This window comes from Pyxicephalus adspersus, chromosome 1 (genome assembly GCF_032062135.1).
Source record: "Pyxicephalus adspersus chromosome 1, UCB_Pads_2.0, whole genome shotgun sequence".
In the NCBI taxonomy this organism is placed as follows: Eukaryota; Metazoa; Chordata; class Amphibia; order Anura; family Pyxicephalidae; genus Pyxicephalus; species Pyxicephalus adspersus.
Window position 1 is genome coordinate 139862981 of NC_092858.1, and position 27771 is coordinate 139890751.

The following is a 27771-nucleotide window of genomic DNA, read 5'->3' on the forward strand; positions in this document are numbered from 1 at the left end:
ATTATATACTCAAAATGCTTACAGGGCTGCAATTATTTCTTCCTAGGCATTACCAGTATGGAGATGGGTGTAGAATATAACATGGAAGCAGATTGTCTTTGTCTTATTTGGAGAATCCCATATAGGGGTTTGATCTCCATTTTGTTAATAGATCAGATTTCTATGCTGCTATATAAAGACTGCCAAGTCATGGTGCTAGAAGTTTGATTTCTATACTGTAAACCAACAAAGTGGTCGCCAACTGAGAAAATTTCAGTGGTCCGTGCCTCTGGCCGGTGCGACCCCCCGCCGGGGTCCCCCCAGAGCCGTGGACCATGTCCCCCGTATGGATTGCAGGCTCAGGACGGTGGGCAGGTTGTGTCTCTGGACACAACCCACCTACTCTTCCTTCTCAGTCTGGTATCGTGACATCACTATGGGGGAAGTTTCTTCCCCTTTAAGTGACACACGGCTGTAAATTTAGTGGTCCATGATGTCCAAATGGTTGGCGACCAATGCATTAAAGCATACAGGTATGTATCAGACGTAAAGCCATGCTTCCTACTATAAATGTGTGATATGTAGGGTTGCCACCTTTTCTGAGAAAAAACATACAGCTCTTTTTTCCTATGGATAACATTGACATTGTCTAATTTTTGCTGACCAGGCCTGTGAAATGCCAGCCAGGTGGCATCACTAGTATTATCACAAGGATTGTTTAATTGTCAAAATGTATTGTAGTTTCAGATAAAATACTTTGCAGACCTATTTTTGCAGAACCTCTGGACTGTTGTAAGGAAAAGCCTTTATGCAACCTAAAGAATGTGTCTACCTAATTTGTTACTACCAATTAGTGGAATCTGGTGGGTTAAACCATCTGACTATGGAGATATATGGTTTTTACTGGTTCATAGATAAAGCTATGGTCAAACCATCAAGCTATAAAATAAAATATGTGATATAGAAAGTCTGGGTTTCTACGTAGCCCCTGAAAAATGCTGTAAATACCCATCGATCTTTCCAGTAGAAAAATTGAATTGGCAATTCATATTGACAACTGACATTTTAGACTGACAGTTCTTATCCTTCTGCAGTCATTTTTGTGGTGTCACTCTTGCTGCTGCTATAGTTGTATTATTGCCACGCAAACAGTTCTTCCTATCCCTACAGGACCTTTACCATGCCATTAGCCTTGAAAATGCCTGTTCACTGCTCATTTGTTCATCTGCAACTGGAACCGATTATGGAAGATTGTTCCAGCAACTAAAATCCTATTTGTGTACCTAAGTAACATGAAATTTGATTGGCTGATATTAATTACTACACTTTACACTCAGCACTTTGTTCCTTTCACATATAATCCAGAATGTGTAAATTATCTTTATCTTTCTGTATTGAGTGTTTTGTATTCTTCATGTTATCTGTGTGTCAGAACTCCATGAGTGGCCATGTCAAGGTCCTGGGTCAATATATGCTGATATTATCTTCACTTGGTTACAGCACTCACTCAGCATCCCTGGTGGAATCATGGAATCATTGTCAGGAAGGTTCTTTCATAATTAGGTGTTAAAATGTATATAAGGACACATGGAGGAAACAAGCCCTAATCACATACAAGAGTGTATTTATCAAACTGGGAATGAGACTTTCACCAAATATTAACTGGTGGTGAATCAATCCCTATCATTAAATACATATGCTTGGAAGACTTATCCACCAGATTCACCATTTTATTAATATATTACTTGTCCGCATTCAACATTGCAAAACTATTGTTTGTTGGCTTCAAAATGTTTGACTTGTCATCTGAACAAGATGTGAGCGGAAATCCTACAATGAAAATCCCTTTTCTTGTAACAACGTTCAAAGATAGATTTCATTTAAATTCTATTTACATTGTAGAGGTTTCCTTGTATTTTATATTGCAAATATTCTTTTTCGTATTAGCATAAGAAATGTGTGCTAGAGCTAATCAAGCAGTGAAAAATATGAAGGGCTCATACTTACTACCACTATATAGCATTGTAAAAAATGAAGTGCAATGCTTTATGTTACTGTGTGCTTTTGGCCTGGGCAAATGGGCAACCTATTAATTTGTATTGGCTGCCCAATGCACTGCGTTGCACACAAATGTTGTACTTGCTACATTTTTGCAATCACAACTTGTGTTAAAGTGCTGTCATACATTCCTGTGTGTTAAGGTTTATTATGCTAAACAGTCTGCATTTCTTCGACCAAATCCGCCCCATTGTTGTGTATGTGAATGTAGTTAAATGAAATCATAACAATGCTGAAAATATTGAAACATTTAAAGCATTTACAAAATGACTTTATTCTGAACGGTGTGTAATTTAACATGTGCTGCTAATGGTCCTGAGGAATCTCTAAGTGCTCTGCCTAAATATTTTCAGAAAAATTGGTGTAATTTGTGGTGGTGATTTTCTAACTGAAGAAAAAACATTGATTTTTTTGTGGCTGCAGCCTGGTTCTTGATTAGTTTGTGGTGTGGTCCGGTCATTTAGTTTTTGAACTCAAAGATGTTTATTAGTACATTCCATTATTATATGGTCTTATTCACACAGAGTCATTTCTATAGTGGTTTACAGAAGTGATATTCAAATGGTGACCTGTTAGAAAAATATGGCACACTAACCCTAACAATAAATTTCTGTTCATTGGTCTGTTAATTGGCTTTTAGTTTATTTATTGTACAAATGTGAATCCTTATCTGTGACTAAGGCTATGTTCAGACTAGCAGTAGGGTTGTGGTTCAGATACCACTTCCTTGGGCACATTATTATTAATAATAATAATTATAAACAGGATTTATATAGCACCAACCAATTACCCAGAGCTGTACATTAAAAAGGGGTTGCAAATGACAAATACAGACAGTGACACAGGAGGAGGAGATGTGTAGTGGTGGGAAGTAGTGACGGTTTCAAAAGACAGAAGATGAGTAGGCAAGTTTAAAAAGATGGGTTTTGAGTGCTTTTTTAAATGAGCAGAAATTAGGAGCAAGCCGGATAGGATGAGGAAGACCATTCCAGAGAGTTGGGGCAGCTCTTGAAAAGTCTTGGAGCTGCGTGTGATGAGGTTATGAGTGAGGAAGTCATTAGTAGGTCATTGGAGGAGTCTTCAATCTCTAAGAATGCTGATCTGTGACTACGGCTTTGGGTCATATGAGGAAACTCAGCAAAGTGTTTTTCAATCATGGAAAAGAAGGGGTAATTTTTTTTATTTTTATAAAATAATAGTGATCTGGTAATGCTGCCATGTTTCCAAAATGTATCATTCATATCTGCTATCAAAAATGCTGATCAAATATCACAAAATTTGAGATCTTGGAGGAAGAAAATCTGAATTTTGCTAATACATAATATGTCCTATTAAATATCAATAATGTGTCTATAAATAAATATTTTGTTAAAAAAAGCAGGCTGTGCTGTCTCTTCCTCTCCTGTATTGGCTGGGAAAACACTTTAATAAATATTGTAGAAATATGTGAATTATATGGTTCCTTTAAGACATGACAATTAATATAAATACTATCTGGAGTTTTTTGAGATCCTAAGAAGTCTAACTTCCACTACTCTGTGTTCTTTGTGATTAAGCACTTTTGTGGGTAAAATATATCATAGTTGGGGCCCTGCATCCAGTGGGACTATGCAATAATGCATGAACTTAATCCCCCAAGATGGACATGGATGTGTTATTGAATTATAACTATTATCTCACTGTTTGTTTTATCTGACACCGATCTAATATACAAGTGAAAAGCAATCACCAAATTGTAGCTTCATAAGGGTCACCAAACATTTTCCAGTGGAGAACTTTCAAGGTCCATGTGTTGTCATTGGCAGTAATTAATATGCATTACTATGTTTGGTGAATGTCAGATTTATAAATGGACCCCCATAGAGTAATAAAATTCTCATTTCCAAGGTTTTACTCTATTATAAAAAAAATGAGAAAAAGTTGGTAAAGTGTGGGTTACCACAACATGACAAACAATAACAGTGTGTTTCAGCCTTTATTATAATATAAAGCATTTACTCCAATTATAGTCACACTGATCATCATGATAGTAGATGTTAGTAAACATAAAATTTCTATGCAAATTAAATGTCTTCATGAAAAGTTTTCACATCCAATGTCTATAAAAAATTCAGAGTAAGTGCAGGTCATTATTATAGTAAATGTCTATTATAGGTGACATATTTGGAATGCTTCTGTACTTTTATAATGATCATTGATTTTGCTGGTAATGTTCTTCATATAACTCCTCTAGGGTTGAAGATTGGAAATTTTTCTAAGTAAGACCATTTCTTCTATTTAACCCATTATCTTTGGAAATACTAATGGGTTCTTAGTGAAAAGTAGCATTGCTAATGAACCATGATTAGACCTCACTGCTATATATTCACACAGCCTCTTGACTTTCTACATAGCCCTGGGAGATTTTACATGCATGTTACTATTATTAATATTTATATAGCACCAACATATTACTTAGCACTGTACATTAAATAGGGGTTGCAAATTACAGACAGATACAGACAGTGACACAGTAGGAGGAAAGGACCCTACCCAGAAGAGTTTACAATCTAGGAGGTGGGGGGAGTATCACACAATAGGATGTCATACAGCAGGGGTGCCCACACTTTTTGGCTTGTGAGCTACTTTTAAAATGACCAAGTCAAAATGATCTACCAACAATAAAAATGCTAAACATATTTTTATTAATAAATGTATACTGAGTATACTTTATATTAAATAATATATTAAAAAATAATGTTGTTTAACTTGCATAACAACATGGACATTTATGGCACAATACAATTCTGTACATTTTTGGCCATTACCTTACTCCGATGACATCTTAAACTGAATGTAATCAGCCAAAGTTGCATGGTTCGAACAATAGTTGCTGGTAGCCAGCCTCAAACAGACTTCCAAATGATCATTAGTCATGGTGGAACAGTATTTGGACCTAATAACTCCTGTGCGTGATAGAGTTTATTTTGAAAGGCAGGGCTCTGCGATCTACTCGCGTTGCCTTTGCGATCCACCGGTAGATTGCGATCCACTCATTAGGTACCCCTGTCATACAGTCATTCCATACATATATCCTCATTCAATCAACTCATCAACAATCTGGCTACTAAAATCTTTTGATAAGTGTCTGGCCCACTTTAATAACTGTGTTGGTGTAAATGTCTTTCGAAAAAATGCCAAATCATAAAGTGCTAAAAAGGCAAGTGCCAAAAACCCCCCAGTTGATTATGGTAAATTTAGACACAAGGGCTGGAATTCCAGTAAGCTGAGGCTTGTGGGATTAGAGGATGATCCTGTTATCTTTTCAGTCTTAGCAAATAACGGTGGTGGAACGTCAAACAAAAAGGAGGATAAATGAATAGGTCAGAGAGCAGAAAGCCACACAGTAGACTGGAACGTGTATACTAGAGAGCGGAGATGAGAGCACTGCTGCTCCCAGCAATCCTGGTGCTGGGGGCAATTAATTCTGCCCTGTCTGCTGAAGGTAAGTACCCACTGGGATTTACGGCTTTACTGGATTTATAGAAGGGACAAAGACAGGTGGCACCTTTGTGGGCCATTATTTAAGATATTGTAAAGGGAAAGCAAGAGGGGATAGATGGCTTTAGTTAAGTTATCAAATACTGCAGTACAATCTGTGTGGGAGGGAATCATCTCAGTAGGAGAATCTGAACAAATGTGGTAAACCGGGCCAAGCTAGAGATGAATATCCAGACAAAACACACACTTGTTAAAACAAAAGGCTGGTATTTTACAGTATATTAGGACTGAATAGATTACAGGACCCACATACAGGTATTTTTTGATCAACTTCCAGCTTAATGAAACAATTGGGGTGAGTCAGAAGTGAAGTGTATTTCCAATATATTTTTTACCTTTAATTAGTTGTGAAGTAATCAGAAGTTTTAGTAAATTCCAATCAGATATACACATGTTGTATCAAATCTATAAAAATCTTGCTCTGAACATTTTCTGACTTTCTCTATGAAAGTGATAATATCAAAAGGATATAATGTTTCAAATGTGTGCAGTTATTTGGGGTATCTGAGTTATTGACTTCTAATTGGCAAATTCATTGGATCAGATGGTGGGGTGAAATATTGGCTGCACATCTATACCTTTCTACCCAGCTTTAGTGCAAACTATGGACTATAACCTGGCCTGTAAGGTTCAATGGACCCTGAACTATGTTCACTACACCACTGCTAACAGAAATGGAGCAAAACAGCAAATAATCTATTACTAATCACTAACACAACCCTTTACCCTCACCATTCTTCCAAATTCTTCTCTATCTATACATATGTGTATGTTATTGATTTATGTTGTAGTCACGGTCACATCTTTCTTACTAGCCCCTTTGTAGTTTGTTAACCTCTCATTGCACTTACAAAACTGCAAACCATTGTTTTCCTACATTGGAATTTTCCCATTGTTGGTGATGGGACATAATCCTCTCACAGCACTGATGCAACATGTTGTGGGCTGAACATGTTATCTATTGTAGCTGAAAGACAAATAAAACATGGGGGACTGATCGTACTTTGGGTTCTGGTCTTTATTCATTACAGATCCCTTTCTAGCTAAAAAGCAGCACATACACATTATATGTAATTTGTCAAATAATAGGTTAATTTTGGTAAATTATTAAATAAAAGAAATCATATGCCAACATTTCTTTCAACATTTAAAAAAAAAAACCTAGTGGGAATTATTTTAATAATAATTAGTTTAATAATATAGAAAACACTTCTCCTTTATATTAACCTCAATACCTTGTATGACACGTGAATTTAAAACATAAGCATGATTCTGTTTCCAATTTAAAGTTGGGTTAGCAAACGAAGTGCTGTGCTGGGCAGGACCATAACATTGTAGAGAAAGGAGCTAGGCCTATAGAATAAAGTAATGTACCACAAGCACAATGTTTGCTGATCACTGTTTGGTTGTCCATGTTGACTGTCATAGCTTTTTAGGACACCTGTATTTGGAAAAGATTTAAAGGATTATCCCCTCTCCTCTCCTTATGCACATGTTTCTAGCCATTTATGGTTTCATATATTCCCTTTACAGAGTCTTGTGTGGGGCGATGTTTGGAGGGTTTCAATACCAAAACAAAATGTCAATGTGATGACCTATGTGTTTACTACCAAAGTTGCTGCAGTGATTTTAAAGAAGTTTGCAAGCCTAAAGGTAAGAAAATATTGGGATGTATTTATATTTATGTGCTGTTTGTTTTTCCCAATCTTTTTACCCCAGAGAGGGTAACCTTTGTTATAAAATACATTTTTGGGGGATCTGAATCTCCTTCCTTGCATTATAGTATTTGGGGTTTCCTGTGTTTTATGTAAATAACAGTGTTGTGCTGTTTTATATTCATGGTATATCATTATTATTCCTTTATGACAGAGACTCGAGGAGATGTGTTTGTTTTCCCTGAAGATGAATATGGCAGCTTTAATGACACCACATACCCTGATCTCCTGGTTCAAGTAACAACACCCATAAATAAAGCTGAAGAATCTGAAACTGTGACAGAGAGACCAACAGAGCAAACCACAACGGAGAATCCTGTCACTGATGAGACCCCAGAGGAGCTGTGCAGTGGAAAACCATTTGATGCCTTTACCAACCTCAAAAATGGCTCTATTTATGCTTTCCGAGGTATGAAAACACCTAAAATACTATTACACCAATGGAAAGAAGGGAGGATAAAAAAAGGGTCATACGTATCTGCAATTATCAAATTGCATCTCTATCCGGAGGGAATGCAATGGGTGCTTCCAGGATGAAATATGCAATAAAAAGCCCACAGTAGATAAAAAAAAACAAATAAATGAGAGTGCAGTGAAATATATTTTCTTCATTTCCTCCATCAGGTAAATACTTCTATGAACTTGATGATAAGAAAGCACTTGATGGCTACCCAAAGCTCATCAAGGAAGTGTGGGGCATAGAAGGTCCAATAGATGCTGCCTTTACTCGCATGAACTGCCAAGGCAAGACCTACATATTTAAGGTAAGACCAGTTAGTTCACTATCAAGACCAGGAGATCTCAACCTTTTTGGCCAATGTACCCCTGATGGGGTAATCTCTGACCCATAAAAACATAAGATTTCACTGCAAAACTGCAGTACTCATACCAGTACTTTTCAATGTTCAGACCACTGTATAAAGTCTTAAGCAGTCATGTGCCATTAAACTTTGTATGTAAGGCACTACATTTTCACTATTGAATAAAATACATTTTCCTTAGTTTTTCAGGGAATCTATGTACCGTAAAGAATCTGAACCCTGCATTGCTTAGGCATCATCACATTAGATGTCAATGCATCACTTTTAGTGCAGATCATAAATAAAGTAATGGCCATACGCAATATAATTTTAACATATCTGACCCAGCAATTATGTTTTTAGTTTGCTACAGTTAAAAATGTCCTTGAACAATTTACCACTATACAGTTACTGCACACAAAATAACCGTTTAGCTCAACAAGTGACATCAGTGCTTTCATCAAGCTGCAAGGCTAAATAAGAAGAGCATTAGTGTCTACAAATGAGTTGATTTAAAATGTCAGGTGTAATCGGTAAAATTCTTTTTCCTGTTTAAAGTGATATCCAATAATTTTGTCACTTCATTGGAACTAAAGTGTTTCACACTGATCACTACTGCATGGCCATAATACATGTCTTTAATGGCAAAGTGATAGCACATTGAGCCCTGTGATATTTTTTGGTTTGTATTAGAAAAAGACATGTTACTGCTGTAGTATTTGTATGTATTCCATTTAAATGCATTACATAAAAATATCACCATCATTTAAAAAATGACTCTCTATAGCAGCCATCTGTGATGTTTTAACATGGGGGAAACCTTGAAATAACTTTCAGGTCTTCAGGGAACCCCTCCTATAATTTATATATCCAAAACCCACAGTATATTATCATGGTAGGCAGTAGGAAGAATGTTTCTTACATTGCTGGCAAATAGGAAGAATGTCAGATCAAAATGATAATTGATGTCATTTAAAATGACCTGAGATGCACAAATTGCTCATTGCTCAAGGAAACCCCTATCAACCTCTGGGGAAACCCCAGGATTCAGCGTAACAATAGTCTTGAGGGGGATTGCAATGACCTTGTTTACTAGTTATCATCCGAGTTCTCACTACTAGATCTGTCATTTTAGGGTTCCTGCTCAAGTTTTTACCTCGTCTTTGAATAAATATATATCAGTGACAAGGAGTTTGACACAAACACATTTCTGGTATATTTGTTTTCTCTGTTCACCCCTCTCATTAACAAGCACTTTAGCGTTCAAAATAAAGTTTTTTGGTTAATATTTGTATTACTACTGTATCTTTTCCTTCTCCTCTGCCAATGTTACCCCAGTAGTAATGTAATTGTTCAGAGTATACAAAAACAGAAATAATCAGATAAATGTAAAAGTTAAACCATGGCAGGTGGGGGGAAGACCAAAAGACTTTAGTTGGGTTTTAGCCACCAAATGACCAGATCAAGTTTTGCATTCACAATATAACGGACCTGATTTATTAAAGCTCTCCAAGGCTGGAGATGATTAAGGATGCGCCTCTGGCATTCCCGCGAAAATTTATTGTGGCTGCATTCCATTCACAAATGCAGCCGCGACACTCCTCCTCTCAGAGTGAGTCAAGCAGCTTGTGTTTATGAAAGAACGTGGCCGTGGGAAAAATCAGAGGATTTTTCCCACGGCGGCATTCATTCATGAGCAGCCAGCGAGACTCACACTGTGTTCCTGGATAGAGAAACTCTATCCAAGAACACATACAACTAGTAAAGGGCTGCAGGAGGATTCAGGGGAGTGGAGCTCTCCACTTATTAGTTGTGCAGGTCCCAAAAATTCGATCTCGCTGGCCGAATTTACAAAAGCCGCTCTTGCCTACATATTTGGTAAGGGAGAACGGCCCAATTCGCTGTGAAACCAAATTTAATAAATTCACTTGCTCATCCCTAGAGACAATACACTTTCTTCAGTGAAACTGGGTGATCAAGCAAACCTGAAAATGATTTTTGCAAAGTTATTTGCTATTTGCTAGTCAGTGTTTGGAATCCTGGACCAGATCCATTCCAGGTGGTTCACCTAGCTTCACTGATGAAGTGTATTCAGCCTTGGAGATCTTTAATAAATCAGGCCCAATGTGTCCATACTTATAATGAAAAACAAATATTATCAAGCAATCCCTGAGGCACTCCACTGGTATTGTCAAAGTACCCCAAGGTAAAGAAATGTAAAACCTATATTTTCCATAAAAAGAATCACTATATCTTCAGTAAAGATGTATCGGTGTTTTTTTCACACACAAGGTTTTGACAGGTTACTGTTTCTCAGAGAAAAAAAAGTGAGCCACTCATGGCTATCCCTGCACTTACACAATTGTACTTTATATAAAACTACCATTAAAAATGCCATTAAAACATGACCTCAAAAAAGTCTTCAACTTCCAGCAATATCTACAGGAAAAGTAGAAGGTCTAAGCATATTTTCATATCAGCGTCTTACATGCATTAGTGTCAGGGTTCAAACTTCTTTGATCAGATTCTTTGCCAACATACGGGACAAATCTATGTTGATAAAGAACTTCATGTAAGTACAAGGAACTGAGAGGGTAAATTATGTGCAAAAGGCTCCATAGAGATTGACAGGAGCATTGTTACTAATGCATGATATGACTCAAGGGGTTTACGTTCACAGTGAGATGTGAAATATTGAATCAATTATAAATATAAAATAACCATGCTAAAAGCCACATTGTAATACTGTTCTGTGCCAGTTGATGCAGATGCCAATCTTTATATACTCCACTCTTATGAAATATAGTGACAGCCAACTTTAAACGCACATATACAACTTCAGCTTATCTGCGGAAAACGGTACAGAATACGTAGTAATAACCATTGTTTCATCATTTTATTAAATGTAGTTTATATCAAATAAATACAGACATATATGGCACATAGAATTTGTGAATGTTATATTTAAATGTTACTGGAAACGTTGCCTGTTCAAGAAACAAATGTTCTGTCTACTGTGTGCGCTCCAGCTATTGTATATGTCCTCTGTGTGTGCTTTGGACAATACAAAGAAGTTATTTTAATTAAAAAAATATTGCACCTTAAAAGTTCTATTGTTTCGTGTTTTTGGTTAGTATTGTATTAGGGGAAGTGGTGCCTTTTTGACCATTTACATAACTTTTTTTCTTTAATGTGCTTTGGTATTGCTTTGCCAGTGTGTACCCTATCTGTGCTTTGATTGTGTGCTCTGACATTGTGTGTACTGTTTATTTTTTCCCTTTGTGCATTAACTGCATTGCTCTAAATTCAAATAGAGTGCTATCTTCAATTACGTTCCTACACTTGGTTAGTTGGCTTCCACCTAAAATTGTCCTTAGTCTGTATTAATGACATATGACCCCTTTTGGAGGGACAGCTAGTGACATGACTATAGACTTTGTACAGCGATGCGTAATATGTTGGCGCTATATAAATACTGTGTAGTAATATTAATTTTAATATTACATTGGATCCTGCAGACTTTAGTGGAGCACTGGATGGAGCATGTTGATAGCAGACACAGGAGGAGGAAGTAATATTGCAAAGTGGAGAATTGTAATGAAGTGAAGAACGGAGTTGGAAATGTGCTGATTGGGTGCAATAAACTCCTGACAGTACACAAGAGGTGATCTTCTGTAGGGGGAAGTAGGTAGTGGAACGCTTAGAACAGTAGACAGGGTGATGGAACATGTGAACATGTGTACAGAGTGCGTAAAGCCAAATGTATATGTATCTATGTATATATATGTATATGTTTTTTTCCTGTGCCACAGACAAAAAGTAAAATATTCAGTGTCTCAGAGGTTAGCACTCTGGCCTTTGCAGCGCTAGATCCCAGATTCGAATTTCAGCCAGAACAAAATCTGCATGGAGTCTGTATGTTCTCCTCGTGTTTGCGTGGGTTTCCTCCAGGTATTCTGGTTTCCTGTACAGCTCTGCATAATATGATGGCACTATATAAATACTATGTAATAATAATATTGCTTTCTCTTTTTTATGTGTTAAGCAATATTTTAGTCTGTAATGTGTTTTACTGGCACAAATGAAAGTGGTAAAAATGGCTTTGGCTACTATGTCAGGGTAAATGATAGTAGATAATTATACTAAAAGCCCAAAACATGCATTTTAGATAGAAAATTGCAACAGTCCAGTCAATTCAGTTATTATTAATTCAAAATCTCTATGTGACTGTGTATCTCCACTCCTATTCTCAGCATTTACAGATAGTATAAATAAGAGCAAATATTGTATAGCAACTCATAGCAGGATGCAGAGCAAGTAAGATTGAGCTATATATATATATATATATATATATATATATATATATATATATATATATATATATATATATATATATATATATATATATATATATATATATATATATACATAATTATTTATTATGCAGAAAAAAATAAGAAGAGACTTTTTGCTTTTTTTTTTTTTTTTTTTTGCATTTTAGAGATTTTATTTGGAATGCCTACCTAGCTCTGCCAGCAGTACATAAGTACATAATCAGCCCTAGCCAACTATATTAACCATACCTCATCCCTCCCTTAGTAAAAGAGGATCTATTAGCCTTTCAGCAACCCCCATCCCATCTATTTCTACCTTTCTTGATCCCTACCTTTCCAGCAGCAATAAAAATGTGATATGAATTCTTCCCATTCTATTATACCTCACAAAAAGTAAAGCTTAACACCTTCCTGTAAAGGGGCATTCCTTTGTAAAAAAAACAGTTATAAGTTAAGAGACAGCAAAATAATCATGCACCCCTTTATACGTCCAATGCTAGGCCCATTTAAAAGAAAGCTATGGGGTGGAAATGGGAAGGATGACATTACTGATTTGTTTTTGGATGTGCAAGCAGTGTATCAGTCATCTTGATTCTGGATCACTGCCTATTGGGCCACTGACATTAAAAATAAGCATGCAGCCAATGACATATTTGTGCTCTCATCCTTTTTGCTTGCTGGCAGTAATAAACTTTATGTGCGTGTCAGACTTATCTGTTGTATATTGTTTCGCATTACAGCCCATAACCTCATCCCCATATCTTTTTTCTTGATGCTGTAGGGTGCCCAGTACTGGCGGTTTTCTGATGGAGTTCTGGATCCGGACTATCCTCGGAACATTAAAGCTGGTTTTACAAACATACCAAACGATATAGATGCCGCTTTTGCTTTGCCTGCCAATAACTACAGAGGCACGGAGAGAGCCTATTTCTTTAAAGGTACATTTTATTTTTATTTTTTTTGTAAATATATGTTTTAGAATTAAAAGCTAACACGATAAAATACTCTACAAAGAAAACTTTAAATTGAATATTGTCTTCCAAATAGTCTCATGAATAAAAATTTTGTTGAAAAATGTAAAAACCAATAATAAAATAAAATGTAAAAAGTAAGTTCAGGTGAGAGCATAGTACACCTAAGATTTGGATTTTTAGCTGGTATGTGATATGGAAATGCCACCACCTGCTGGCTATATACCATACTGCAGCTTTGTTCTTTGTGAACTTTTTTAGGATGGGTAATTTACTATTTTTTATTCATACTAAAAATAAGTTATATTGGGGCATATGTATAGAGCAATAAATGTTGCATACAATAATATTCTGATTAGTTTTGCAGACAGAAGCTAACCTTGCTTTCCACTCTAAAAGTCTAAAAGTATCTTATTCAGCAAAATAACAGTACTCAATAAGCTTTAAACATAAGTGCTCTAAATGCTATCCTCTGCATCTTAAAGCTTAATACTTTATAATTTCCAAAATATATCATCATAGTAGTTTTTGATTTCTACTTAGCCATCTGCTTCCTTCCCTATATTCCTCTTAGCCAGGAAGGTTTGACAGGTCAGTAGCGCTGAACCAAAATGATTTAAAGCTGCACCAACCATATGCTTACCATACTATATGTTTCAGTAAAGAGAGACTGAAATTTAGGACAACACATGGCCATAAGCTGTGGGTAATACTTGTACAAAATAAATAAATAAATAAAAAACAAGGATCCTTATGACACTCATTTTCTGAGTCTTGTTATTCCCTTGCCAAAGTCTGCCTTACAAAGCATGTACAATATGCTAATCAAATCCCCTCTATTCACTGACTTATATTAAAATTCACTTTCCTGATAACTCTTGTAAAGAAAATAATTTCTAAACAGTCCCTCCTTGCCATCATGGGCCATGCAGCCAATGCATTAATAACCCTGGAATTTATATGAATGCATTATAACCAAAAGTCTTACTGCCTACTGTCTGGCAGTCTAACTTCTGGCCTCTTGTTAATCTTCCTCCAGCTGCGGGACACTTAACATTTTCTAACCTTCTTCCTCACTGTCTTGCTGTCCCTGGACCCATTGGACTTCAGTTCTTTAAGTCATTGAGGATCCTCTTTACATAGGGGTATTGCCCGGGGCAGTATGCATGTTTTAAAATTTTAAAAATGTTTTCCAGTTATAGGTTTTCCTAAACCTGTGCTTCTTTACACACTTTATTACCAGGAAGGCAATACTGGCAGTATGAATTTGCTCATCAACCCTCCAGAGAGGATTGTCTGGGCTCTTCCCCATCCGAAATTTTCATGAGATATGCAACGATGCAAGATGAAAGCTCGGAAGATATTTTCAGCCTATTGTTTGGGTCCTGGTTCAGAGGTAGGTCTGTCCTTCCAAATCTACATAGGGAAATGTCTTTTAAAGCATACAAAATGCAGAACTCTTGAAACAATTCTTTTGATTTGTAAAAGGATAAAATTAAAAAGCATCCCTAAAAACTTAGGAATTAATTTTTTCCTTTCCTGAAAAACTTTGCTGTATTGAAAAAAGAAGCTTGGGTGGTGTGTCAGATGCTCAGTCCCCCGCTGAAGTCTGGGGTTCATCAGGACAGGGGGGGAAACCTCAAAGGGCAAAGAGAGAGGCCATACCCAGTAGCCTACTGTGCAGCAGCTTGACTGGAGTTGCAATGTTTACCATTTGCATTGTATAAGATAGTTAAAGACAAATTGTATCTTTTGTGTTTTAGGTAAGATCAGGGCTGCATGCTGGAGATCCAGGTTGCTTTGATCTGATTGTGAGCGGTCATCCAAATCTTTAGTGCCCTGCACACTCTAAATAATAGTGTTCATGCACCTTGAGCAGCATTGCTGTGTATTGGGTATATTGGGCCACGGGTGATTCAAACCACTGGTCCCACACTAAAGATTTGTTCGGATTGCCAGCAATCAACCAAGGAAGAGGAAGTTAGGTAACCCTCCTAAAAAAGATGCCTTTGAAATCTTCCTTTAGCCTGTCTTACTGTCCTATCAGGAAGTGAGGGAAAATCTCATTACATTATATAATCATTTTTATAGACTATAAAGTAAATGACTAACTTGTACAACCTTTATTATGACAAATCATTATTCACACAGGTAACAGTGCAGAACCTAAATATATATACAGGGATTGGAAGGGGGTGCCTAATGGAGTGGATGCCGTACTACCAAGCAGGATTTATGTACACCAGCAGAAACAATCATCACTGCGGCGGAGCAAGAGGAGAAAGAGCAGCCGCAAGAAGAGCCGTAGGAGGAGGCCCACTTGGAGTGATTCACTCACTTATGACATTTATGATAGCCTCCTCGGTTATGATGATTTTGAAGATGATCCTGACTGGCTTCCTCCTGAAAGCCAACCCAAATGCCAACCCGTTCAGAGTGTTTACTTCTTTAAAAACGGTAGGTTGTGTTGTTGTACCAGCAATTTTCTTCAAAGGTCCTTTAAGTGGAAGGGGGGGCCAACACCATTTCCAAAATACAGCCGTATGCAACCCGGAGGAATTGAATAAAGAGCTCAACACTTATACTCTTAGTCCATGTGAAATGCAAAAATGTAAATTAATTAGCAAAAATCCCAATCTCTGGCCACTTTATGTGGCTGAGGACCCCAAATCAAATGAGGAAATGCTGCAGGACTGCACAGGAATGCATTGTTGTGGAATGTGATCAAGCACACTTCGGGATCCATTAAATGTTTTTACCTAGGAGTAACACAAATTTTACCCAAACATCACACATATCTAGTTATCCAATTAGAAAATGTATAAATCTTGTGTAAAAGGTGATTCTCACATTTTATAAATTGAATCCAATGTGTACATTTCGAATAGATATCGGGTGAATCTTGGGTGAAAACATTTATGAATAGGACCTTTTTAGTGAAAAAAAAGAATTAGACATTTATTAGACACATGTAGTGACTTTGCTTTTCGGCAAACAGCTTTGTGGGCTATTTATTACAGGAAGCCGGAGTATGCAGTAAGCAATTTAAAACTTTTTGACAGTTTTATTTTTTACTCTTTGTCTTTCACTGAGTATTTAGGGATCGGTGGGGGCTTTAACATAAGCAGAACCTTTGCAAGGCCCACTTTAATGGAGGCTGAACATTTGCTGGAATGTACACGGGGCAGTAGCGTTACTCCACCATGCATTCATCATGTAGTTGGTCTTCCTATGCAATGTAATAAATAGATACTGAACTGCTAATGTCAGCGTCGTCAGCGTCAGAGCTCACAATAGCACATGTGTGTTTTACTTTAATATATACGTGCAATGGAGTACCATATAAAATGAATGGTAGCGCACAACTGCACACTAATACTCATGCAATAGCATGTGTGGCAGTAATATAAGCCACAAACCTTACAAATTCCACATTCACACTCTCCTTTATGATGGTCATACATATAGTGATTTGTGATTGATGATGTGATTGATCTAGGTACAAGTAAATACAAACAATTGATTGATCACATCATATCAAATCATATATGCAACACATACATCATTCTGCACTTTGCTATTAAATGGAAATATGAAGATTGTTTAACTGACCCTTATTATGATCAGTTCTTCATGACATAAAAATAGATTGTTCATTTGATTACTGATCAACACAATTTTGCCATGATTGAGCTGTTGTATCCTTGCAGATAGAACACACTAAGGGCTCAATTTTTAAATAGTGAATGTGACATTCCCCTAAACTGGTGGAAATCAATTACTGCCATTGTTACCCGCGGACTTGGAAAATTCCCGAATACTTTGAGTCTGATTTCTTGTTTTAATAATAGAGCTTTAAATGCTAACTAATAACCTTCTAAAGAACAGTCTCATCTTCTATCTTTTCTTATTTATACCAACAGAGAAATATTATCGGGTCAACCTCCGGACAAAACGCGTGGACTACGCCTATCCTCGTTATCCGCGCTCCATTGCTGAATACTGGCTGGGATGTAAGAAGTCTGCCAAAGAAAATGAGTCAAGGAGTTCATTCTGATTCCTAATTGAGAAAATTAGGAATGTGCAGCGTTCATTTTTGCATCACTGTGTTTTATTGCCTGGAAAAGATGTGTTAGCAGTGTTAAAATTCAAGTTTTCCTTAAAACTTGAAATGTAAATGTATAAAACTAATCTTTCTGTTTCAGTAAGTTTTTATTGATGTTCAAATTAATGTATAAACATGTAACAAATAACAAGAATAAAATTCAATAATAAAGACAATTTAGTGTAAATAGTGCTGAGAATAATAAAAAGGGTAATATGAGTGAACATTTAAAAAAAAAAAAAAGAAAGTTCTTCGGATGTTCGATATATCTTGTGGATCAAAAATAAAGTCTTTGGTAGATGATGAGGTAATATCCCAACAAGAAAAGAAGGTAGATTATGGTAGAAGTACATCCTACTACATATATACATCTAGTACATATCGAATTAAATCTTATTTTATTTGTTAATATACACAAAAACATAGACATCATACAGGGGGTGGGGAATTGGGATAAAGGGGGATGAAGGTTGGATAAGGTAGGAATAACCGCAGTTTTGTATTTCTGCAAAACCGTTGCTTTTCTCTTATATGTTGTAGTTTAGAATTTTGATTTAAATCCTTAATAATGACCAATCAAAATTAGTAGGTAAATATTGTGTAAACCATGGTTCCCATATTTTATGAAAACTAATCCTTATAGGGATTTGTTGTAACCTTCTAAAGGGACCTTCTCTGTAAGCTGATGGGCCGGAGGAATTAATATTTAGGTGGATTTATAGGCCCTGATTTATTAAAGTCTTCCAAGGCTGGAGAGAATACACTTTCATCAGTGAAGCTGAGTAATCCAGCAAACCTGGAATGGATTTCCTAAAAGTCATTAGCTATTCATTAGCAAATGTTTTTAATCCTGGGTCTAGATCCAGCTTGTAAATTAGCTCAGACCTGAATTGGCATGTGCTTGTAAAGCCTAAATTCCTTTTTATCAGTAAAGTTGCTTGAAATCTCCAAAGTAAGGGAAATTCTCTTGACACTGGAACATACATTCTTGGTAGAAGATTTAGACGCAACTTGATCTGATGACAACTGTAAAAAACAAAATTTTTTGAAGGAGGTCAGCAGTGGCTGCACATATATTTCTAATATAGTATAATCTCCCTTAATAGAACTATGATAGAAGTGACCCGAAAACTGTAAATTTAAATGAAGCCTCTAGAGGGAGCCACAATCACATCTATTGATAAATACTTGTGGCATTGGAGAGCATTACATATCTACACAACATTGTTCAGCTTATAGATATTGTAACCAGAGAAAGGTTTACAATTAACAATATTATACAGTCAATGCCCTACCTGCAATGGCTGTGTATTTCTTTGATTCATACTTATTGTTAATGATACATATTTATAGTATGTGTTTGCCTGTAATTTGTTAGCATCATTTGGTAATTGTTTTCCCCCCCTACATGCCCATATAGTTACAATATTGCAGTGATCTGACTATTTTCATACAGGGAAGACATTATGCTAGTTTGTGAGTTGGTTTTCAGATCTTAGACAGATAAGTGTCAGATTGGGGAGTAAACAAATGGTGTTTATTAATGAACAATGACAGTGTACCTTTGTTTGCTTTGGATAAACATCCCCCTTGAGCTCCAGTAACACATCAGTGGATGCCAGCAAAGCATTCATGGCCCTGAGGGTATGTGCAGATACACAACATTGCACAGGCATCCTGGTATGGTAATGGATCTCAGTGTGGTATACATACATTTACATGTGTAGATACCTGACAAGTGCAATCCATGCCTAACTGGGATAGAAGTCACTAAACTTCATAAAAATTTGGTGTCTATTGGCCTGATTTATTAAAGCTCTCCAAGACTGGAGAGAATACACTTTTATCAGTGAAGCTAGGTGATGCAGCAAACCTGGAATGGATTTCCTAAAATTATTTGCTATTTGCTAGCAAATGTTTTGAATCCTGGACTACATCCATTCCAGGTTTGCTGGATCACCCAACTTCACTGATAAAAGTGTATACTCTCCAGCCCTAGAGAGCTTCAATGAATCAGACCCAGTGTCTGTGACTGCAGCATAGAGAACCTTACAGAGGAGTTTGTGAGATACAGAGAAGGAGCCTTGAGGAACAAGGTAATAAGCTATAGGAAAAGTGTTTGTTTTTTTACATCACCCCAAGACAAAAACAGGAAGCCCCACTGCAAGGGTAGATTTTCAGTGATACCAGAATTCAGTTTTAGGACAAAAAAAAAAAAACTTAGGAGGAATGATGCCATTGTTCATCTCTCCTTCTGACCATGCTATCTGGTTGTAATGCTGATCTGTTGAAAGTTCTAAACCCAGAATAAATCTGTATGCATGTTCCAGGGCAGTCACCAAAAAGAATGAAAAAGTCCCATTGGTATGGTTTGTTGCTTTATGCTGAAATTGGAATGTGGCATTACTGTAAGCTGTAATGTGGCATATAAGAGAGTTTATGAATATAAAGGAAAAAAAACAAGTGATGGGTAGGCAAAATATGTTCTGAGATTAGAGGCAGCAATGGCAGGTTTCCATTAATATGGTAGTAAGGTGTCATAGCAGTACAGGTAAAACAAAAATTGACATCATGCTGAACTTTTATGATGAAGAATCCTGCATTGTCTTATCTTTTCAGTGAATTAGAAATCTTCTCTCATTTAGGCTACCCAAGGTTACTGGATAGACAGAAATTTATGAAATGCCTGTGATGACCTAAAACAAGTCAGAGATCTATGAAATACTGCTGTTCCTGTTGTATAAGTTTCATCACATGACGCAGAGACCACTTTATAAAGACATTATCACACTGCCCTATACAAGTTTCCATTTTTATGATCGCAGTTATCACATAGACAGAAAATGAAGAAAAATCTCTGTCTAAAGTAGACCAGATCAGCAATCAAATCAGAAAATGTAAATCTTTCTTGCCTTACTAGAATATGTTTTCATTGCTATATTAGTGAGGGAGATTTACCCTTACTAGCTGATCTGTCTGATAACCATCAAATAAACTTAAAGTGGGATCATTTCCCCTTACTAATGGTTATAATACTTCTCAAGCAAATAGCAAGGACAAATTTCTTAACTGGGACCTCCAGCAGCAAGAATAATCCGATAATTCAACCCTTCTCCACTATCCTATCCCACACATGAAAGTGATAACCTATGTACACACGTCCAATGGTTCTCGTCTGATAATCGTCTCAGGGTCGATATTGAACGAGAATCTGGTGAGTGTACAGTGCCCGACGTCCATCGTCCAAACGATCGTCCAGGGACGATGGATGATGAACGATCTTAAGGGAAGTGAAGGGGGAAAATGCGCAACAGGGTGCCGCTCAGTTTTTCCCCTCCTCCCCTCCCCATAGAGTAGAATGGCGCTGTATGTACAGCACTCATTCATACATTGTGCAGTCCTTAGTCGCTGGAAAGGATTGTGAAAGATCTTTTCCAACAACATTTATTGCACGTGTGTACCCAGCCTATGCAGCAACAGATTATATGTAATGTTTGTATCTACAGATTGAGTTCATCATACACTGCACACATTCGCATGGTATTGTTTTGAAAAACTTAAACAATATCACATTTATGCATGTGCAGAGTTGCAATAATGTATGACCATGATCTTGTATTGATGATGGGAGAGTGCTGCATAAAGTTTTCTCCAGCACAACCCAAAGATTCTCAATAAGGTTAGGATGGGTACTGTGGGAAAATGAAGTCTCGTGCTCCCTAAACTATTCTTTCCCAACCTGTTTCCCAATTCTTTCCCAATCAATTCCCATGTAATTAGGTATGAAAAAATCTATTGTTAGAAAAACCTGCTTATTCAGTAAATTCAGGGAGCTGACCTAATTCTTTGGGCACATAACTTTGCTGAACCCAGATCTGGCCAACCGAAGCAAGCCCAGATTGTTACCACTTCACCCATAGGCTTGGAGACTTTTTTTGGCCAGGCAGTAAATAAGTATAATATTAATCTTAATGCTAATAATATAATACCAGACTTATATTCAAGGTTTATATAAGGTAGGTAGGTGGATGGCCAGCATGCTATAGACTGGAACCAAATAGAGCAGCAGTGGTGCTGGTTCGCATTTGTGAGTGTTAGATCAATTGGGATGGTTTGTCTGAAAGTGTCTCCAGGATAAAAAATAAAAAAAATATTTAACAAAAGTAATGATGTCTGGACCAGACTACAGAGTAAACAAGCAGTGCATTCATATGAATGGGATGTCTCACCTATGCTCTCCTTTTATCTCACCTTGGTGATGCTGATCTGCCAGTCTGGAGGAGGCTAAGCCACTTCCTGAGTCAGGAAATCAGTGTGACTTTAGAGGAAAGTGGATTGAAGGATGCACATCAGCTAAAGAGGGAGCAGGTGTCAAAAACTCTGTATTTCTATCACATCAAAGGGGGGCAGGCAAGGCAGAGCTCATGAAAAGCAGCAGCTGAGGTGGAGCCAGGGACCCTGGCAGGGGAGGGGGCATTGCTGGGCTATAAGATGCCTGCACACAGCAGGGCACAGGTACAGAACAGCCTAATGGAGAATGCTATCAGATCATTTTCTGCCAGGGACCACCCACCTTGGACTTCTAATGTGCCAAGCACAGGTAAGAATGGGGACTTGTAATTGTAAAACTGGGAGGTTGTAATATGGGAATATTTATTTCTGTCTCTCTCTACATATATATATATATATATACAGGATTTATATAGTGCCAACATATTACGCAGCGCTGTACAATAAATAGGGGTTGCAAATGACAGACTAATACAGACAGTTACACAGGAGGAGGAGAGGACCCTAGTAAAATTTAGTCTGTTAGAGTCAGATGACTGATAGTTATTACAAAGTTATGTTAATTCAAATATTTTAAATATGTACTATTTGTAATGGCCAACATATAAGCTTCAGACTCCAGCATTAACCAGTGGTGTGTTGTCCATATACACTGTATGCAAAGTAATCAAACAACTGAAATCTTCCCAAATGTTTGGAAAATTACTCCAGGTTACCCATATGCTTTATTCAGGAAGAAAATGATCCTGTATCAATATAAAGTATAGATAAATACAGTTTATTAATAACAATATTATTAATTTAGATTTAGCAGCCAATCAAATTTAGGTTTGCAGAAGTCACACAAGCAACATGTAAATTAATAAAAAAAAATGTGAATGTGCTAATTGTTATCATTTTACTATATCATTATTATTGGCTTCCGTAAATGGAACCTGTTACTATATATCATAAAATATGAATAACCTAAATTTATTGATTAGGGAAAATGATACCAACTTTTAAATGTTCATTTCGAGGTGACACAATTCAAGAGAAACAAAAGGAAACATTGGTTTCAGTAAATGGGACCCCCAGCCAGAGGAAGCGAAAAAGGACTTTGTATAGTAAATGGCAGCAGTTGGAGCTGGAGCGCGTGTTTGAAGTAATCCCCTATCCAGACATCAACACCCGAGAGCAGCTAGCCAAGATCATCCGACTGCCAGAGTCTAAAGTACAGGTACAGTCAGTATTATCAGTACATACAGCAACTAACACATACAACTGCTATACCACTAATACAACTAATATGTAAAACTACTATACTGATAATACAGCAACTAAAGCTACGTACACATGTCTAATGGTTCTCGCCCGATAATCGGCTCAGGGACGATATCGGATGAGAATCTGGCGTGTGTACTGTGCCCGGCGTCCATCATCTGAACGACTGTCCTGGCAGATCCACGGAAGATGGGCAACAAACGATCCTAATGGAAGTGAAGTGGGGATAGCACACAGCAGGGTCGTCTCCGTCGTTCTCCCCCTCCCCACTCCATAGAGCAGAACGGTGCTGTATGTACAGAGCTTGTTCATGCATTGTGCAGTCCTTTGTCGTTGGAAAGGATCTTTCACAATCCTTTCCAATGACAAAGGACTGCACAATGACAATAATTGCACGTGTATATGCAGCTTTACACATACAACTGCTTTAACAGTAATAAAACAATTAATGTAATGTACAACTGCTATACAGTACCACTAACTTAGCAATTAACATAACCAACTACTATAACAACAATACAGCAACTACTATGTACAACTACTATACTGATAATACAGTAACTAACACATATAACTACTTTAACAATATTAAAACAATTGTTGTAATGTACAACTGCTATACCACTAACATACAAATTAAAATGGCCAACTACTATACCAATAATACTACAACTAATATGTACAACTTCTATACCACTAACATATTATTATGGTCAACTACTGTAACAAAAATACAGTAATTGAAGTGTAAAACTACTATGGAACCAATACAGTAACTAATACATAACTGATACATACAACTAATATGACACCAATACAGCAACTAACATGTTCATCTGCTATGACACTAAAATAACAATCACTTTTTTATGTACAGACTGGCTCGGGTATATAATAAAATGCAGTGTGCAGAGTGTTACATTGACCTAAATGTAGAGAAGCAGGTATAACGTACTTTTGAGAAATGGGTATTGAAAATCAAGGATGTGTTTAGTGTATCAGTCTGTTTTACCTTGTTCTTTTATAATGGGAGAAAAGGTATACATGGTACATATTAAAAAGCCATACGTGACATTTAGTTGTTTACTATTACTAGTGAGCAATTCTAATTATGTGTTGATGATTTATATATACTTCATAGGAGTAAATCAATACCTCTCATTTAATAGGCTATTATAAATACACAAAAACAAAGACTTTCATATATTAAAGTTATTTGTTTCCCATTTACAGGTTTGGTTTCAAAATCGCAGAGCTCGGAAGAACAAGAGTGGAAAATTAGACAAGTCACTTTATCGTAAAGGTCCATCATTTCTTTCCTCTATGTCACCATCCCCTAACCATAATCAAAGAGATCCCCTGGCAGCCATGACCTTCCCACCTAACCAGTCTGAACATTACAGACATGATGGTCAGCAGGTACCTGGAATTCCGCAGTCTGGATTCCCCTCACATTTACAGACACCTCCACCAATTTCACAGCAAAACTTGGCAGAAGGGATGTATCACTGTGCCTATGAACAACAGGAATCCCAATGGCAAAATCTGACCCAGAATGGCATGAATGGATATAGTTGTCAGGCCACAGTATATGGCAGTCAATTCATGGACCTTGAGCAATGCACAGCTCCCTCTTTGGGGTCATCATATTGGGATTATTTTCCTCACACTGTGAATGGTAATGGTTCTCAGACCTCTCTAGGAAACATCTCCGATGTAATTTACAATGCTGCCATACTTACCAATGTGGGGGATTTTTAGCTTAATATACACTGACTTTGCGGTAAAGACCTAATCATTTTTGCATTTGTTTTTTCGTTTTTTTGGACAGCTGAAGTTATAAAAACAACAGAAAACGTGAAGAATAGTTTCTAGTACAATTAAAACACAATCTTGTGGTGTTTATTCTGCTACCACAAGATATCCCATGGCTGGCATGAGTAAATGCAAGAAAGTATAGGTATCAGCTTGAACCCTAGATGGCTGGGTATTTCCTAATAATTTAAGATGTAGTGTAAAGATGATAAAACTATATTCAACTTTTTTTTAAAACTGTGTTTTTGTTTTTTATTTTGTAGTAAAAAATGAGTGTTACAAACAAAGAGAGATTCTACACAGGAAAGTCCCATGGGGTAGACAGTAAAATATAAAAAAAACACCAAAGCATTGACACAGTGGCATTAGCACACATACCGGTAGTATATGAAAAGTACAAAGTAACTTTAGGGCAACATTTAGTTATAATGAAGTGAGGCAAACCTAAACATCTCATGAAACAAAGTAAAGGGTGAGATGGAAGGTATGAAGGTGAGTCAATCACATTTCAAATCAATGTCTGGGGTCTCAACCAGGGCTACCAGACATTGAAGTGTGTCACTTCAATCATAAAATATTGTGTGCCAATGAGAAAATTGTTGAAGTTAAAGAACTAAGAAAATATTTCTCAGATTAAGCTTTGTTGCTGGTCTGTCACTGCAGCAGGATTGTCAAATCAAGGTGTCCACAAGGTGTTCTTGCAGAGCCTCTTTTTTAATATTTCTTAATAAATTGAAGTTGATACCATTCTAAAATAGCTAGGGACCAAAGACCCCCCCCCCCCCCCCCCCCGATATGACAATGAATCCTAAACTTTTGACAGATTTTAATTTCTTAAAAGTGATTAAAATGTATGCTTTGTCATGCCACAAAAGAAAGTATTGTTTAATAAATGAGTTACACATTTATCTGCGGTTATATTTTTTCTGTAATCTATAAGAATGTTTGTCAGGATGAACAATTTGTACCCATAATCTGAATAAATAAAATAAAAAACTGTAAAAAGCAGCATTACCATTTTTTATAAAGCCTAATGCCCTAACAATGTCCATATTACAGACATGTTATAGAGTTCATGTTGTAGAGTCTCACTGGGGACCTAAAACTATCCTGGGCCTCTATACCCTCCTACAGACACTGGCGGAGAGATCTTCAGGGAAAAGGAATAAAACAGGTTAGAGACACAGTTGCATAATTTACTCAGACACCAAAAGGTTTGACTGCAATTTCTCACCTAATGGAATGCATATAAATGTTTGGGAGGCTGGGACTTTAGGATTGTGCCTGTAACATCTTTTTCATAGACAATATTTTGCAAGCAGCAGTATATCTAAAGCCAATTTTTTTTTCAATTTTGGATATTGTGGGGTTTTTTTTTACATCCACATTACATTAGGAAGATTTCTGTTCACTTCCTGTATCCTAGACCTAACTAGAAATTTTCTCCAAAGCAAAGGAAATGCTCACTTACACGGTTGTAATAGGAACAATTGTCCCTTTATTTTAGCTTTAGATACACTGGGATAGGGCTCATACAGTTTTGTTTCAAAATTGACACATTTCAGTAATTGGATTAGATTGAAAAAATCATCTGAGTCTGCATTGAAAACGGTGTGAATCTTGCATGCCAACCATTCCTGTTGTAATGCAGATGGGTTTGATGTAGAAATCCTATTCCTTTCTAGGTGGTTTGTTTACATCTAGAAGTTTGGAAGGGCAATAATGTTAGCCTATTTACACCTACTCCTATGCATCATCATGTGTACTGCTATACAAACAGTACAGTGTGAATGCAGTCTCTCATCAGTCAGCATTCATTTTACATCACTAACACTATAAAAAAAAGAGGGTTTGAGGCGTTGAGCATTTCCTGTACAGTGTGGAAGCATCAGACTGCACCATAAGACTGCAACAGGGCCCCTTTAGATTTTTGCATTATGATGACACACAAAAATTCACATAGCATGCCCTGCAAAGTTGCATCCCATTTAATATGAACACCACTCCGACACACTAAGGCATTATAGTCTGACACATAGTAATGTGTTAGAAAAAAGGTGTCTTGTGTTTTTTTGTCAAGTAAAGGTGCATTTGCAAGTTGCTTTTCTTTGTTCTGCCTTAATGAAATAAATGTTAATGCGCAGTATTCTAATTATAACATAATACAGTGTACACGAAAAGCAATACCTAAAAGTAATTTTGAAAAAAAATTTCAATTATAAACATACATTATATTACTATATATACAAAGTGCTGGCAAAATAAGCAATCTGGATCATTTTGATCACCTGAATCTGGATGATCTGGATCACCTGAAAATACAGAACGTTTAGGTTTATTAATAATATGTAATACCATTACCTAAATTATTATCACAAAAGCCAATGTATCCAAAAGTATGTCAAGTATACATGTCAATTTAGTACACAGGCCAGTTATAAATAAATACTGTACACATTATAAAAATGGATAAAATACAATTTTCTGAGGTCCCTAAAATGCAACTTGCATGCCTAAATTAGGTTTGGGCTGCTGGCCTTTTCCCTGTGAAGTCTGCCTAATTGTTTTGAGAGGTTAATAATGGCAACCTACATGCATCTCTCATGGCAGGTCATTGTAACCGGGGTGTAAAAATCTGGCCCGCGGGCCCTGTGGCCCCGCATTGGACTGTTTTTTAGACACAAGTAATGCTAGGAATTGTAGTAGCGGCGCTATTTCAATGAAGAGCCAGTTCCAGTGGTGGGTAAGATTTACCCTAGCATTGGCCGTGTCTGGCATTTCAAGCACTCCCCCTGAGCTACACTTGGGAGGTGCGAGGAGGCTTTTGGAATTACGGGGGCTTCTTGGCGACCCATGGCCTTGTGTCATATAGCGGTGTCTTGACACCCCTGGCCTATAAGG

The 27771-nt window shown here is 36.9% G+C and overlaps 2 protein-coding genes across 2 annotated transcripts; both read left to right on the forward strand.

The window, feature by feature from the left end:
* Positions 1-5362: 5362 nt before the first annotated feature.
* VTN (vitronectin) lies at positions 5363-17678 on the forward strand. Its single transcript, XM_072429115.1, has 8 exons — positions 5363-5521; positions 7111-7230; positions 7447-7701; positions 7917-8056; positions 13208-13364; positions 14641-14793; positions 15549-15854; positions 17321-17678. The coding sequence occupies exons 1-8, from the start codon at positions 5455-5457 to the stop codon at positions 17452-17454; spliced, it is 1332 nt and encodes a 443-aa protein (XP_072285216.1). The 5' UTR covers positions 5363-5454; the 3' UTR covers positions 17455-17678.
* A 2422-nt stretch (positions 17679-20100) lies between these two features.
* SEBOX (SEBOX homeobox) lies at positions 20101-25625 on the forward strand. Its single transcript, XM_072429128.1, has 3 exons — positions 20101-22102; positions 22812-23011; positions 24289-25625. The coding sequence occupies exons 1-3, from the start codon at positions 21994-21996 to the stop codon at positions 24814-24816; spliced, it is 837 nt and encodes a 278-aa protein (XP_072285229.1). The 5' UTR covers positions 20101-21993; the 3' UTR covers positions 24817-25625.
* The last annotated feature ends 2146 nt before the right edge of the window (positions 25626-27771 follow it).